Source organism: Lagopus muta, chromosome 4 (genome assembly GCF_023343835.1).
Source record: "Lagopus muta isolate bLagMut1 chromosome 4, bLagMut1 primary, whole genome shotgun sequence".
Classification (NCBI taxonomy): Eukaryota; Metazoa; Chordata; class Aves; order Galliformes; family Phasianidae; genus Lagopus; species Lagopus muta.
The window spans coordinates 51,834,640-51,849,140 of NC_064436.1; the positions used below are offsets into that span (position 1 = coordinate 51,834,640).

Consider the following 14,501-nt stretch of genomic DNA (forward strand, 5'->3'; position numbering starts at 1 on the left):
TTCAGATTTATCCTTTTGAAGATTAGTTCCTGTTGTATGGGTAAACTGACAGCAAATTTACATAGTTATTCTTGAACATATATGTACTGTTGTACTGGTCCAGTAACAGAACTTTCTTTCTTTAGAGATGGTGCAATTTTCTGTGGAGCAGAGCATGAGAGTTTTAATAAATTCTCAGTTATTACACTGATAGCCTTCTCTTTCAAAAAGGTTTCAGTTTGAATTTGACTTATTTACAAATGAATAGCAAGATTACAAATAAAGTAAGGTCCTCAGGCATACCCAGTTATTTCCCATTCCACTGTCATAGTGTGTGAGCTGCTATGTTTCTGTCAGTCAGAGGAAGGAGTCTCTCAATGAGGCATGATTTCTGATTCTGTGGTTCTACATCTTCAGAGTTAGAGTGCATTTTCTCCCTGTCAGGTTGTGTGATTCAAGTTGCTCATGCTTTAAAAGTTAGAACAGTTTCTGTTGTCTAATCTATAGGGCAACAGCCCTTGTGTCATGTATTGCAAACAAACTCCATACTGAGACAAGAAGATACAGGAACTTGTTCTAAATGATTTCTGTAAGTTGTGAGTCACATCAGGTATTTGGTAACTATCCAGTGCTGCTTTCTGCAGGCAGTAACATCATTTGAGGGGGAAGAGGTTCTGCTCATTTCCATGCTGAATAGAATGACAGAACTTGTCTCTCCTGAGTTACTGCAGGTTTGATTATTAGCAACATTATCGATGGTAATACAAGAAAACTGAGACACTGAGGGAGCTGGGGGGCAAAAGCCTTTCTTCGTTTCATTATTAAGGTGAACTTCTCTAGTAAGCTCCTTGTAACACTGATAGCAACTGTATTTTGGAAAACAGTAAGGAACAGAAATGAGGTCATATTTCTATCCTTTTGCGAGCTCAGTATTAATTCACTTTGGTCGCTTAAATCACTGCTTTTCTGTTTGAATAACCTTCCAGCTATCTTGTCACTTAAGCCTCGCCAAATTATCTAGGTTCTTAACTTTGACTGGAATGCACTTTTCATAAGGCTTATGCAAGTTTGTGTAAATAGTAACTTTTTATATATTTATCTTAAGTTTAAACAGTACACACTTCTCAGGTCTTTAGTTTGTGTTGCTGCACGTGTTGTGGGGAGTAGTTTGTTTTATAAGCCAGACCTGGAGCTGGAAGAGGCTGTAGTATCATTACTGACAGAGTATGATTTTACATAGACAAGGAACTCCTCCAGTCAGTATTCTAAATAGTCTAAAACAGAAAAACAGTACAAAAGACACTAAGACATATTCACATTTTAGTTTTGTATTTTCCTGTTGTGTTGCATCATGATTTTAAAAGCTGTAGCATGCTTGTAAATTCTTCAAAGTAAAATGTGAACATGTATTATTTGAAATATTTGTTATGCATGTTCGCTTCATGAGAACAAATCTAGTTTTTAAATTTAATTTTAAAGATACATAGTATTACATGATTATTATATTGAAGATTAACCTGCAATGATGCTAATGACTTCAAAATGAAGTCCAATTAATAAACAACAATAAACTGCTTTAACCAGTTATTTCTGAATTTTTAATTATTTGATTATTCTTTACTTCATTCTGAATGCTGTAAAACCTCTTGGTTCGCTTCCCTAGGCTTAAAAGTCCTATCTTATTTATATATTCTATAAATGTAATCACTCTACATGTTTTCCAGCATTTATATATATATATTTTTATCCTGAGAAGTGAGGGTTAAAACTGTGAAAAGTATTTATGGTTATCTTGATCTAGGAAACATAATCTGTTCTGTTTGATAATATTTCCTCAATTTTATGCATTTGTTGGTTTCTGAGTGCTGTTGAGTAGTAAACTTTTGGAAGCTTCAGATCCCATCACTGAATAAGGAAAGACAAGATGTATTATTTCTGAGTGTTGCTAAATTTATTTCATCTGCAGTCACTCAATAGAGCAAAATTATTCTGCAGCTCTTAAATGTGACCTTCTCAGTCCATGACTAACAAAACTGTCACCTCTCTTTATTTCTTTCTGAAAGCTTATTTTGACTAGAGTAGCTGTCTTTGGAACTGAAAAGTAGTTATTTAACTTTACATGAATGTATAATAATGTGTCACCTAGATACACGGTAGCACCTTAGGAGTTATCTGGGAGCTGCTCCAAAAGTATTGCCTCCTATTTTTATCATCTTGGCCAATGACATCAGAGGTGGATGTTGATGTCATGGCAGTAGAGGTTGAAACTTCCACCAATATTCCATTATATTTTGTTGCTATGTGACAGGTGCAGCAGAAAGACGGTCTGATAAAATGACATCTAACATGGAAGTTCCTATGAAGCAAAGGTGAGATACTTGCTGAGTGTTTATGAAAATAGAACAGTGGATGTGAGCACAGTGAGGCAATGTGTGTTGTGTTCAGCAGTGGCAGCAGTGCTGAGAAAGATAAGCCACATTCTGGATGGCCATGCATAGCTGGATGTCATGAAATGAGGAATCTTGATCAGCTCATCTGCACAGATCAGTTAATGGCGGTGAACTATGTAGAAAAATCGTGCTCTTTGCGTCTGTTGTAATTTCCATGGAATTAAATAGGAGGCATTATTTTCAGAGCAATGTAATTTTAATATCTTGTTCTGTAGATTGTACTTTTGCATCATCGTTTCTCTTGGTCAGATTTATGCTGCTTTTACTTAGCATGTCACTCGAGATATATCATTAATTAGTCACCACTGCTATAGTGATGATACAGAAACAATGAGAGTGTTTGGTCAGGACATCCAATGTGTACAAGCTTAACATGGGCTGGGTAAAAGATGGTTCTTTCTTTCTTGTATTAATGAAATGAGGATAACTGTACTTCAAAGTAACCTGGAGCACTTGTATATTTTCCTTTCATTTCTACAAAAAGTACAGATTAGAGCAAGAAGAAATGCACTTCTTGTTATTCTAGGGTTGTACCCAGCGTGTGGTTTTTCTTTACACACAGCCGTATTTTAGCTCTCCCCGGAACTTAAGATCAGTATTATTAATCAGCATAACATTAGATCATTCTAAATTCCAGGCACACTCCTTGTTCTACTACCTGTATAAACATTTCAAATATTTAAACTCATGTTTAGATTTGTGAGTGAGGGGGTCTGCCATGCTTTAATACTTTTAATGATAAAGATGGCAACGTGAGGCCTGCCAGAGGGTCAGAGGTCAGACTGAAAAAGAGTATGAACAAGGTAAGGAAAAGCCAAGTAGGTGCCAAGATGATTCCAGCAACTGTCAGCAAGAAGAGATGAACTAATACTAAAAATAAAAATAATAAAAAAAAAAAGCGAAAGACGAATTTTGACTTCTGTTTTAGCAACTTACATGAAATAGAAAACTAGAGAGAAACTGAACTTTGGTAATTACCTAGTGTTCTGCGTGTAGTCATTGTACCCTGCTATGTTAAAATAGGCATTAACCGACATGCTTTGTTTTATCTTACCTTTGAATAGATATAGGTCCTCATACCTATTCTCTCTCTGACACTGGATAATGACAGAAGTGGAAACTTCTCTGGAATATTGAAGAGGATCTTCAAATCTGCTTCAAAAGCCAGAAGAGAGAGGGTTCTTAGGTAAATCTATGTGAACACACACTTAGCTGATACTAGGTTTCCATCACCTTAACTTGTTGGTTTTTTTTTTTTTTTAATCTTCCTTTCTCTGTTTAGTTTCTAAATTTTTTATTTCAACGATTTTATTCAGACTGAAATTATTACTCTGTGTTCAAAAGTTTGTGGATCTCTTCAGAACAATAGGATCCTTCTCATCTCAGAATTCTCATTTGTTTACTTCTATTTGCTTTGACTATATATTCAAATAAGAGCAGACTACCACAACCATAGAAGAACTTGCAAGTTTTTTTGGAAGATGTGAAGGTGTACACTTATATGGGGAGAAGATGGACTCTAGTACTACAGATTCCAGTAATGGAATTTTCTATAGGTGCGGGAAACCCACAAGAAGTAGGCAATAGAGAGTACTTTTTTCTTTTCCTCTTGCTCTGTTACTGTTTTCCTTCTCTAATTCTCTATAGGGTTAGGGGAAGAAGACAGTGATTCATTCTGTTACACTGCTTTCCTCATGATGCACTTCACGATTTGCTGAATTGCTGAATTTAGGATTTACCAAAGGCGAGAAAAGTTGCAAAATGGTCTACTGACCCTGTTCTGGCATTACTTTGTTCCTTCTGCTATGTTCTGGAAAGCAGTGATAGTTCAGATGTCCAGATTTTTTATTTTATTTTTCAGAACCATGATTACAGCGCAAATATGAAGAAGTTGGTCACATTCCTGAAAATAGAAGGTATTCTGAAATAAAATTTTATGAAAAATATACATTGGTCTTTTCAACTCTGGCTTGCCCTACAGAGAATGCATTAGAAGTCTGCTGAATTTTGCTTTAATAAGCTTACAGAGAAATAATAAGATATAAATATTTTGACCAAAAAATTAAACCTTTTAAAACACCGCCTTAAATAGAATCATTTGCCTTATAATTAGCCATACTTTCTTGGAAATTAACAATATCATACTGTAGATAGCTACAAATTATGCATTAATATCTCCTTATTCTAGGATCTTTAAGTTTGAAAGTCTAAAGGGATCTATTTCTAACATTTCTGTGCCAATTAAACTGTACTTATTTGCTGTTCTTTCTTCTTTCTCCCAGAGGCTACCCCATGCCACTGCAGAATGCATATTTTACGTTTCACTTATTTATTTATTTTCATAGTTTCTTGGTAAATATATTTAAGTTTTTAAACCATCCATACTTGCTTCAGAAGAAACAGTGGTATGAACTGACTGACTAGAATCCTATTATATGACTAATATGCTAAATATACTTCTCTCTCTAACTCTGGTGTTGCTTTCTTCTTTGGCATAGATTAGATGATTTGCACATTTATGAACTATTAACCATCTTCTATACACTCCCCTCGGGAGGCTTAATAAAGACATGAAATTATTTCTGCCTAGGTCACATTTATTAATTTCAGTCTCTGCATAAGATTTACCTTTTACTGCAGTGCAAGAGGGAGAAATGGAGCCAGGGTTAAAGGGGAGCATAAATTGTTAGCTTTCACCAGTTTATATCATCCTCTCTTACCATTCTGCAGTTCAGGAAATTTATTTTATCTTCCTTGTAATCACGTTCCTAAATGCAGTTGGTAAACTAGAAGAACGAAGATAAAAGACAAAATAAACAAACAGAAGGTCATGCCTTGCATACTATATCTAGTATAAAATAAACATGAAAGCTTGATTGAAGTTACTCATTAAAATACTGCTACTGCTGAAAAAGGTTGAGGGGTGTCTCATTCAAGTCTGACGTGGAAGATTTGGGGTCAGTTGGTGGGTTAAGTTCTCTCCATGAGCATGCAGATTTAGATTTCTGCTTATGGGAAGAGGAATCTTTCTTGACACATTCATTACAGAAGACCAGACAATGTTAACTGAAAGCATAGTCAGAGAAAAAAATTTGCAATGTCAAGCTTATTTAAAAGGAAAAAAAAAAAAAATAGAAGTAAAAAAGATGTTCTGGCCACACCATGTTTATTTGCAACAAATCAAAGCCTAATCTGCAACTAATGTAAATAGCTAGAAACAGCATTTTGTGTTTGTCAGTGGGGAATTCTATACAATAATTTGCAAAGTCTCTATAACAGTACCGTATTTAGTACAAAACAGTTGCACCAATAAGGGGAACAAAAGTTTTAATTTTTCTTTCCTCCCCTCCCAGGATATTTTGCACATATCACAACTGATGCAAATTCCAACTAAATGGCTTTTTTGGAACCTGCTTTATGTTAAACAAAGAAGGCAGTGTCTGCTCTTCACAAGCAGAAAGCGAAGAGATAAACTCCGCTTCTCAGATGTTCCTTCGTGAGGATAGTTTGTTCTCAGTCTGTTGTTATGCTCAGATGGATGATTTGACTCACATCTAAAAAGATCTGTAGTTTTTCATTTCCCATTTTGCTTTTAAACAGTGTTAATTATTTTGCTCTTTTCATTATAGATGCTTCACTGACACTTTAGGAATTAAGAGTTCTAAACTTCTAAGGGAAAAAAATAACAACCTTTCTGATCACTGGAAAATTGTTATTCCATAATGGAAATAGCTGAGTTTTTACTCAAACGTTACTATTCTCCATATTAATGCTTTCACCATGACTCAAGAAGAAGCTATTCTGAGCAGTAATGGGAAGCAACTGCAGTCATTACAAGTACCTTATTTCTGAAAGTAGCTGTATGCAGTGCTTAGTGTGAATAGTCTCTACTGAGTTTCACTCTGTAAATTCAGATACATCAGCTGCTAAAGAAGTGGCCAGTTACAAGAGTGTCTTCATCCTTGCCAGGCAAAATATACGTTAAATATGCAAGATTGCATATTTTAATCCAGTAAAAATGGAAGAGTCTGTCACAGAAAGTACAGTGGCAAATGGGCAACCAGTTGATCATGTTATATTTTAATTTGCAGAGACAAAAATGACAAGCAATTTATTTACATAAAACTGTACAAAAACAAATTAAATTATGTAAATATTTCATAAATAGAGGTGGACTAGCGTTTAATACATTTTGCCATGTTTAGCATAGTTGCGTGCATAGTGATTCATAATAAACAATGATAAATTGTTCTCTGCTTCACTATCAACATCCAAGTTGCAGAACAATAGTCAATGATTAATATTACAAACAGATCGTACCACACTGAATGCAAGTGCTTTAAAATTTAGGAAGAAGTTGTCTGAAAGCATACCCCAGGTAGCTGGTACATATTGTCTTCTTTCTTGCTTTTCAGTCAGTAATACTTAACTGATGGAATTTCATTTCTATTGCTATTTCATCTGCTTCATTCCTTAAGGAAACACTGTACATTTATCACCAATGAAAGAAAAGGAAAAATATTTCATTGTTTAAGTTCTTACAAGCTTTTGGTGATAGCTGTGCTTATGGCAAGTCTTCAACTCTACTCTTTGCTTTCCTACTTGACAACTTCCTAGGGTAGCCTTTCAGTCAATCATCTGAATCCCATTTAAATTCTTCCCCCACATAAAAATAATGTTTACCTTTTTTTCCTGAAACTCAGGCAGCAGGCCAGTCAGAAATCATATTGAATAAACATACTGGATCTGAGATCCAAAATGAGCAGTAGATTTTAGACCAAAGCTATTGAATTTTCTAATACATATAAAGTTATATATTAATGCATCAATCTATAAAGGTGCCCTAACATAAAACACATGCAAAGCTTATTCGAGTTTACCATGGAAAGAAATAAAATGTTGATTTCTATACTGTACAACTGAAATGTGATGGCAGCTAAAAGCAATTGAAAAAAAAATTGTCAGTTTTCCTGGCAACATGAACTGGTGACACCTTGCCAAACAACTATAGTATAGACTGATCATTGTTCTCCAAGCTGCAGAATTAAAAACCAAATGAAGACAATCCCAAACCCCCCACAAAGATTAATTAGAAAAACAACAACAAAGAATGAACAAACAAAACAACCTTCAAGACATATTGAAACCACAGCATTGTGTTAATAATGCTTAAGACTGGTCCATTAACTGAGTTTGGCAAAAGACTTGTTTTTAAATATATTATTTATAATTTCTCAGAAAATAAACAGGTAAATATACAGGTTCAAAAAGGTTGGGAATAGCCCCTTATCTCTCAGTGTCCAAACCCAAATACCACTCTACCATAATAACAGGTATAAAAGGCACAGTTGCATATTTTGCATTCACCCTAATTATTTTTTATAGTTTATTTATTTTTATACAAAAGCACTCTATTTATGGAGTGGTACCAGATTTAACATATTTAAAATAAAAAGAGAAATACAAACACAAAGTATATTTGTGTGTCATGCCAGGTCAGAAGAGTAATCAGCATGTTAATAGTGGCTAGTTCTACTAGAATTGTTGTGAATACTTACAGTATTTAAAAAAATTCTTTCACACCCATTTTAGTTCTAAGGAGATGCTCACAGGTAAAGTATTTAATGACTGTCTTAATGTGGTGCGAAAATCAGTGAGTGACTGCTGATCCATTTAATCTGAAGGTCTTCTATGACCTGTATTATTAGCATTGTAGACAAAGGGTTTAACAATATATTGAACCAAGCTACCTATTTCTTTTTTGTGTGTAACTTTAAATAAAAATTTATCAAAAGAAATTCTGTTCAGCATTTGTTATGCAATTGTGTATTCTGTTGAAACGTGCAAGAAAAATGTGTATACATTACATAAGCATTTTAGAAGCATTTTTAAACAGATACTTACAGATTATACAAAGCAGTAACTGCTCTATGCAGTCTCATAACAAAGTACTGGTTTGCATGTCTTCATATTACTTAAATAATTAAACATAAGAATGTTCAATCATTATTAATCTTTGATTTTCTTTCTAAAATGTGCCCATTCATCATTACTGCTATACACAAACTAATGTTACATGAAGAAAGTAAACTTAAGAGAAGAGAATGGAACAGCCAGAAACAGCATCACCGACTATATGGACAAGTGAATTCAAAAGATAAATGTGATGAGTTGTATTGATTTAGCAAACTCTACTATAGGCTGTTTACGGTTATTTTTAAAAAACTACCCAAAGCTACATTATGACTATAGTATCTAGAGAGCCATCTAACCATGCTTTAATGCCAGGTGAAACAGCCAGGGATTATAACGCTTCTCCCCTTCTCCAGCTGTGTCCTTCAGTTGTCACTTTCATCTGAATGTCTGCGCTGTTTGTCATTATTACTGCAGCATGAGCTAGAGAGAAACTGGCTAAAGTTCTGCACATTTTGTAGCTTTTATTGCACAAAAACCTGTTTCATTTCCTCTTCCTTTCCTGAAGTGCTCATTATGAGAATCATTATAGCCCAGAGCTCTTGCATATTGTAGACAGTTTGGATTTGTTTTGACTCATCTTGACCCCCTAGGTGAGTATCATATCACACCGTTTATTTAATACCTACCCTAAATGTTCTGAGTCTTGACACTGTTTAGCATTGCACTTCACTTGGCTTTAATGCACTAGTGTTTCAAGAAAACCTTACATGTTTGATACAAATCAATCTGCAACACCAATGACAAAAGACTCAGCAATCACTCCTTGTACTCTGAAAAGAAGGCTTTATATTTGAGTTGTAATATTCTCTTGTCATTGTATCACCACACTGCCCACCTTCATCCTACCAAGCATTCTCACTAACACAGCCTTCTAGCAATACTACTATTTTTTAATTTTGACTTCAGAAATTCCCTGGAATTGGCAGTATCATATATGAAACATCTGCTGCAACATATCATGTCATCACAAAAAAAAGAAAAACCCACATCATTTCCTTTAGGCATTCAACTGAACCGCACTGGAAAAAATATTGTCATCTGGGCTTGTAGAACGTGCTGCTGTGCAAATGTAACTGAAGGTGTGTTATGAGTACATGTGCATGAGTATATTAGTTTTCTATGCCAAGCCCCAATACTTAGCAGTTCCCCTGATCCATAGTGTGATCTTTGGCCTTTTTGTTATTACTATCTTCCCAGTTAAATGTTAGTCTTGTCCAAAAAAATGATTTCAAGAGTTTATCATTACTATGCTACTGTATATGTGTTACTAATTGTGTTTACATTGAAGTAATCATTACAGAGAACGAGAGAGAAGGAGAGAAAGAGACACAGCTAGAACACATTTGTTCTATGGATAAAACAGAACCAGAGTTCATGATTCATAAGAAAGTTTGCCATGTTTTGGACGGCAGTCTCAAGCTGAACGTGTCTCTGTCGCATCCTGCGTCAGATGAGAGGTGAGAATATTAAAGCTGTGGTCTTCACAAAGTGCCTATTAATAATTATTCCTTTATATTTATCTTTATATCTGTATGGTTTCTGAAGGATTGTCCCTGGTGGGGATCAGCAATATTTAGATGATATGCTTTGAATACATTTTCCCTGACCTGTTATCCTCAACAAGCCAGATGACCATCGAAAAAATGAGTGGCTTAACTCATGCTTCTGCAGAGGAGAAACAACATGTTGTGTCCTTTTTAATCAAGCTCATTACTATGGGAGGAGTTTGCAACCATAGATTTAGGAAAATAAAAATTGGTGAGGGGGGATTTGACATGCAAGTAACAACATTTTCTACATTGTACAGTATAGTCAGGCAGACCATATAATTAAATGCCTGCTATGGAGGCAGAAGTGGCAAGCAGAGCTTATGTCTCTTTGGTGGCCTCCTCTTTTTGTTTCATATTTTTATTAAAATTGTTTTGCTTTTAAGACTTTTGCCCCTTTTCTTGCTCACAACATGAAAGAAATTTGTTGCTGCTTTTTAGCTTACAGGTAAACTTCTCTTCTAGTTAGAGTATTGACAGGAGATGGCTTATATTCCCCTGTCTGTGTAAGGGGGATATCTTCTGGATTGCCTTCTTCTTTCTTGCTGAAACTAGCGGCGCTGAAGGTCTCATAGGATGAGGTCAACTTTTTGTTAAGGAGGTTTCTGTTGCGATCACCCATGAGGGAAGCTTCTCCATTGGCCAGCTTTTCCTGACTGCCCCGTTCATCAACAGGCATGAAAGTTGAGAGTTTTGGCTGGCTCTTCTGCTTTCTTTCAGGAGAAGTGCGAACTGGCATCCAGCAGGAGTCCGAGTGGCCATATTCATCACATTCTCGGGTACACTTCCCTGTCAGGGCTACATCTGGCAGAGGCCTTGAATCTGAAAGTAAAATAGAATTGCCTTTACAAATGAATACTGCAATGTCTTCCAGTGAAACTGAGAATCCTTAAATCTAAAAAAGTTATTTTTAAAAGCCTTAATAAGAATGTTGTAACAAGTTCCTTAGCAATATCTTCTTTTATACTGCATGTGCCCATACGCCAAAAGAATATCGGTAGTTTAACTTGAATATTAAGAACTGAAAAGTAAAAATATTAACTCAGTTCCTATGTTTGTCAATCAATCTCAAAAGCAAAGTCAAATTTGGCATTAGTTACTGATTGATTTTTGCTGTCTAGGAGAGTCAACCAAGCACTTAATTCTGTGCTGCCAACTTCTTTGCGATTATTAAAAATAGCTTTCTTTGATTTTTATGTAACTTGCATGAAAGTAGAATAAAGCTCCAGAACCTGCAAACTCTTATGAACATTCTTAACTTTTGGCATGTGAGCAGATCTGCTATTGACAATAAGACTCAATTTTAGCACAAGGTAAATCTCAGGATGTATTTCTCACAACATGGTATTTATTGTTAGGACACAGGATGAGTGCTACAGTCAGTGATTAGTAGGAGCATACAAAGAAACTGTGGTTGGTAATAAGTGTAATCCAACATATACAGGTAATGCTGTTATATGTGCTGTGTATGCAATGTAGAGAGGTAGGGAGAATCTGAATGCTGCCTGAAAAAGTACACTGATATTTTTCATGTGATGTGCTGTGTTAAAAGGTGTCCTGTTCTAGATCACTGCATCTGCAGTGGACTTATTTTGAGGACTGGATAGGATGCTGAAATTTTTTCTGTTCTTCACTTTACCTTACTTTATGATTTATGAGATATAAGTAAAGTTGCCTACAAAGTAACAAGATGAATAAAGTTAACAAAGAAGAAAAATCAAAAGGTAAATTTAATTTTACAGTGTATTTTATATGACTTTCATATATTAAAACTTATATGCTGCAACTTCTAGGTTTCTTTTATATTAAAAAAAAAAAAGTCAAAAAGGAGTAAGGAGCTTTATAGAAATAAATAATAAGGAACTTCATATGGAAGGCAGCCACTTTTTATCTTCGCAATACCCCACCCAAATTTGTGGGAACTGTAATTCGACCAAAAGTATATTGAATCTTAATTTTATTCCTTGAAGCTTGCTTATTTTTTTCTTTGATTTTTGCTGCCAAGTAGCCCTCTGAAACATTGACAATTCCAAGTATGACAATCGTATAAATTCCTAGTTTATAGAAAAAGAAAAAAAGATATTCCCGAGGTTTATTTCAAAAAAAAAAAAATCCTTTCCCTTTCATTTGATTTAAAATATTTACATTAGATGCTAGTAGAGAAGTCATGTTTCATTTCAGCATCTACAGATTTAATCCTGATAAATCTCCAACAGCTCTTGGAAGTTGGATTTACATTCAACTCTTCCTAATTCATTCATGAATTTAGCTATTTCTTTATTTAAAAATTTGTTGCAAAATTGTAAAAAAAAAAAAAAAAAAAAAGGCCTATTATTTTTTATGAAGAGTTGACAATATTTCTAGAGCACGATGAATACTGTGCAATATTTCATATTTCAATGCATCACTGAATTCAGTCTGCTAAATCTAATACTATTCTGTCACGCCTTAAAGGTAAAATGCATAATTAACTGCTAAGCTATATCTAATGTGCTTTGATTTTTAAACAAGAAAACTCTTCTGATCTTTCTAAGAGAAAGCAAAACAATTTTCCACCTAAACCTCTATAAGGTCTTCAACTAACACTTTATTTCTGAACAATAGCCATTAAACATTATGCTTGCAACCACTATTAAGTTATTGCTCTGGAAGAATATAAACAAACACTTCATAAGACAATTGTTTGACCTTTATTTAAAACATGAGCGTGTGTTAATTGAAAAATGTTGCTGTTACTTTTTTGTTTGTTTGTTGAGCTTGAAACTGGTAACGTCTCACAATATTTGAAGGTTACTTTTTTAAAGGCAAATAGGCCTTAAACCAGCAACACTCGGGTTGCTAAAAATCCACCCCACACTATTGAATCATACACATGAAAGTTTACCATCTTGCATTGTACTGTATCCCATATTTACTTCTGGACAAATGCAGAATCCTTTACTGTAAAGTGAAGCATGAAACATCTTGTGAAATTCAGCTTTACAGTGCAATGCACTGCTTCATCAAGCAATAACCTGTAAGTCAGCATGTGGCTCATTCACCCTGTTATTTTTTCAGATAAAGCTAATCTGCATACCTACAAAGGACCTCAGACAAACTGGAAGGAGGAGGAAAACAAATACTCTCCCAGAATATTCCCAGATTCATAACAGGGGCCACTGTCTAGGCTCAGTGAAGCACAGGGATGTGCAGTGGCAGATGGGAATCCAAATCAAGGACTCCTGAGGAACAACCACTTTGTCAGGGCCCCTCCCAGGGCTGTTCCAGCAGAGCCATCTGCCCTGTTGTCTGGGAATGAAGCCAATGGCCATGAGTCATCAGCAGCTGATATCCTGATCACCTTTCAGTCTAGGAAGGATTGCTGTCATGGGATTTAGGACACAATATGGGATGCAGGAGAAAAGCAATTGGGGATTGTATGGGACTTCATTACGGAATATTTACGGGAAGGATCAAAGGTGGAAAAAGGAGTTGAGGGAAGGAGGAAGAAGCAGAAATATATATATACACATATAATCCCAGAATATATAAATGTATATAATCCGAATTTAAATACATATATATAAAGTTGGATATATATATAGCATATATACTTATATTTACAGTATATTATATATAGAATCAGAGCATCATAGAATTGTTTGAGTTGGAAGGCACCTCTAAAAGCCATCTAGTCCAGCTTCCCAGTAACAGCCTACAGTTAGATCAAGTTGCTCAGAGCCCCATCCAGCCTGACCTTGAATATCAGGTCAACTACCACCTCTCTGTGCAACCTATTCTAATGCCTTGCTGTAACAAATTTTTTTCATATACCCAGCCTAAACCTCCTGTCTTTTATTTTGAAACCATTTTTCCTTGTTCTACTACAAGACCTTGCAAAAAAAGTATACCCCCTTCTTTATTATAGGCCCCCTTTTGAAACTGAAAGGTTGCTATAAAGTGTCCATGGAGCCTTCTCTTCTCCAGATTGAATACAGTGAATCTTTATAGTGAATGTGTGTATATACGTGTAATATATATGGATGCATTATTTACACATGTACACACTCCTACTCACTACTGATCTCCTATGCTGTCCAGCAAGAGAGAGGAGTAGGATAAGTCCATTAGTCCCATGTGTTTTAGAGTTGCTCTGTGTGTCTATCTGTGTCTGTACGTGGCATACAATGCTCTGTGCACATGCCTGCTGGGAACACATCCTCAGCTTTGCTACTTGTTGAACCTGCAGACATTAAGCTGCAGCAGCCTTGCCTCCTGTGGACTACTGAATCCTGTGAGATACATTTTCCTCTAACAAAACCTTCAATTAGCATTTGGCACATACAGTTAATGTAGTCTTCTAGTCCACTGTTTTAAGAGCTTAATTCAGGATAGCACACATTTAATCTAACATGCTAATGAAACTTGTCTGCTCTTCTGTTTAAAAGATGGATATAACTTCAACATTTGGTGGTGAAGTGTGGGGTAGAAGTAAATATTTTCTGTCATTTCTGTCTTTGCTTTCATGACTAAACTATTAGAAATGCCTCAACTAGTCAGATGAAGACCA

At 35.3% G+C, this 14,501-nt stretch overlaps 1 protein-coding gene across 4 annotated transcripts in view; it reads right to left on the bottom strand.

The window, feature by feature from the left end:
- Nucleotides 1-6,493: 6,493 nt before the first annotated feature.
- The window catches only part of PCDH7 (protocadherin 7), a 253,133-nt gene continuing 245,125 nt past the window's right edge, over nt 6,494-14,501 (bottom strand). For 3 of the 4 annotated variants that reach the window (XM_048943281.1, XM_048943280.1, XM_048943279.1), the window contains exon 3: nt 6,494-10,774. In XM_048943281.1, coding sequence (XP_048799238.1) covers nt 10,395-10,774 — 380 coding nt within the window. In that variant the 3' untranslated portion in view covers nt 6,494-10,394. The remainder of the gene's footprint in view (nt 10,775-14,501) is intronic. The other variant, XM_048943283.1, reaches the window with a different exon arrangement.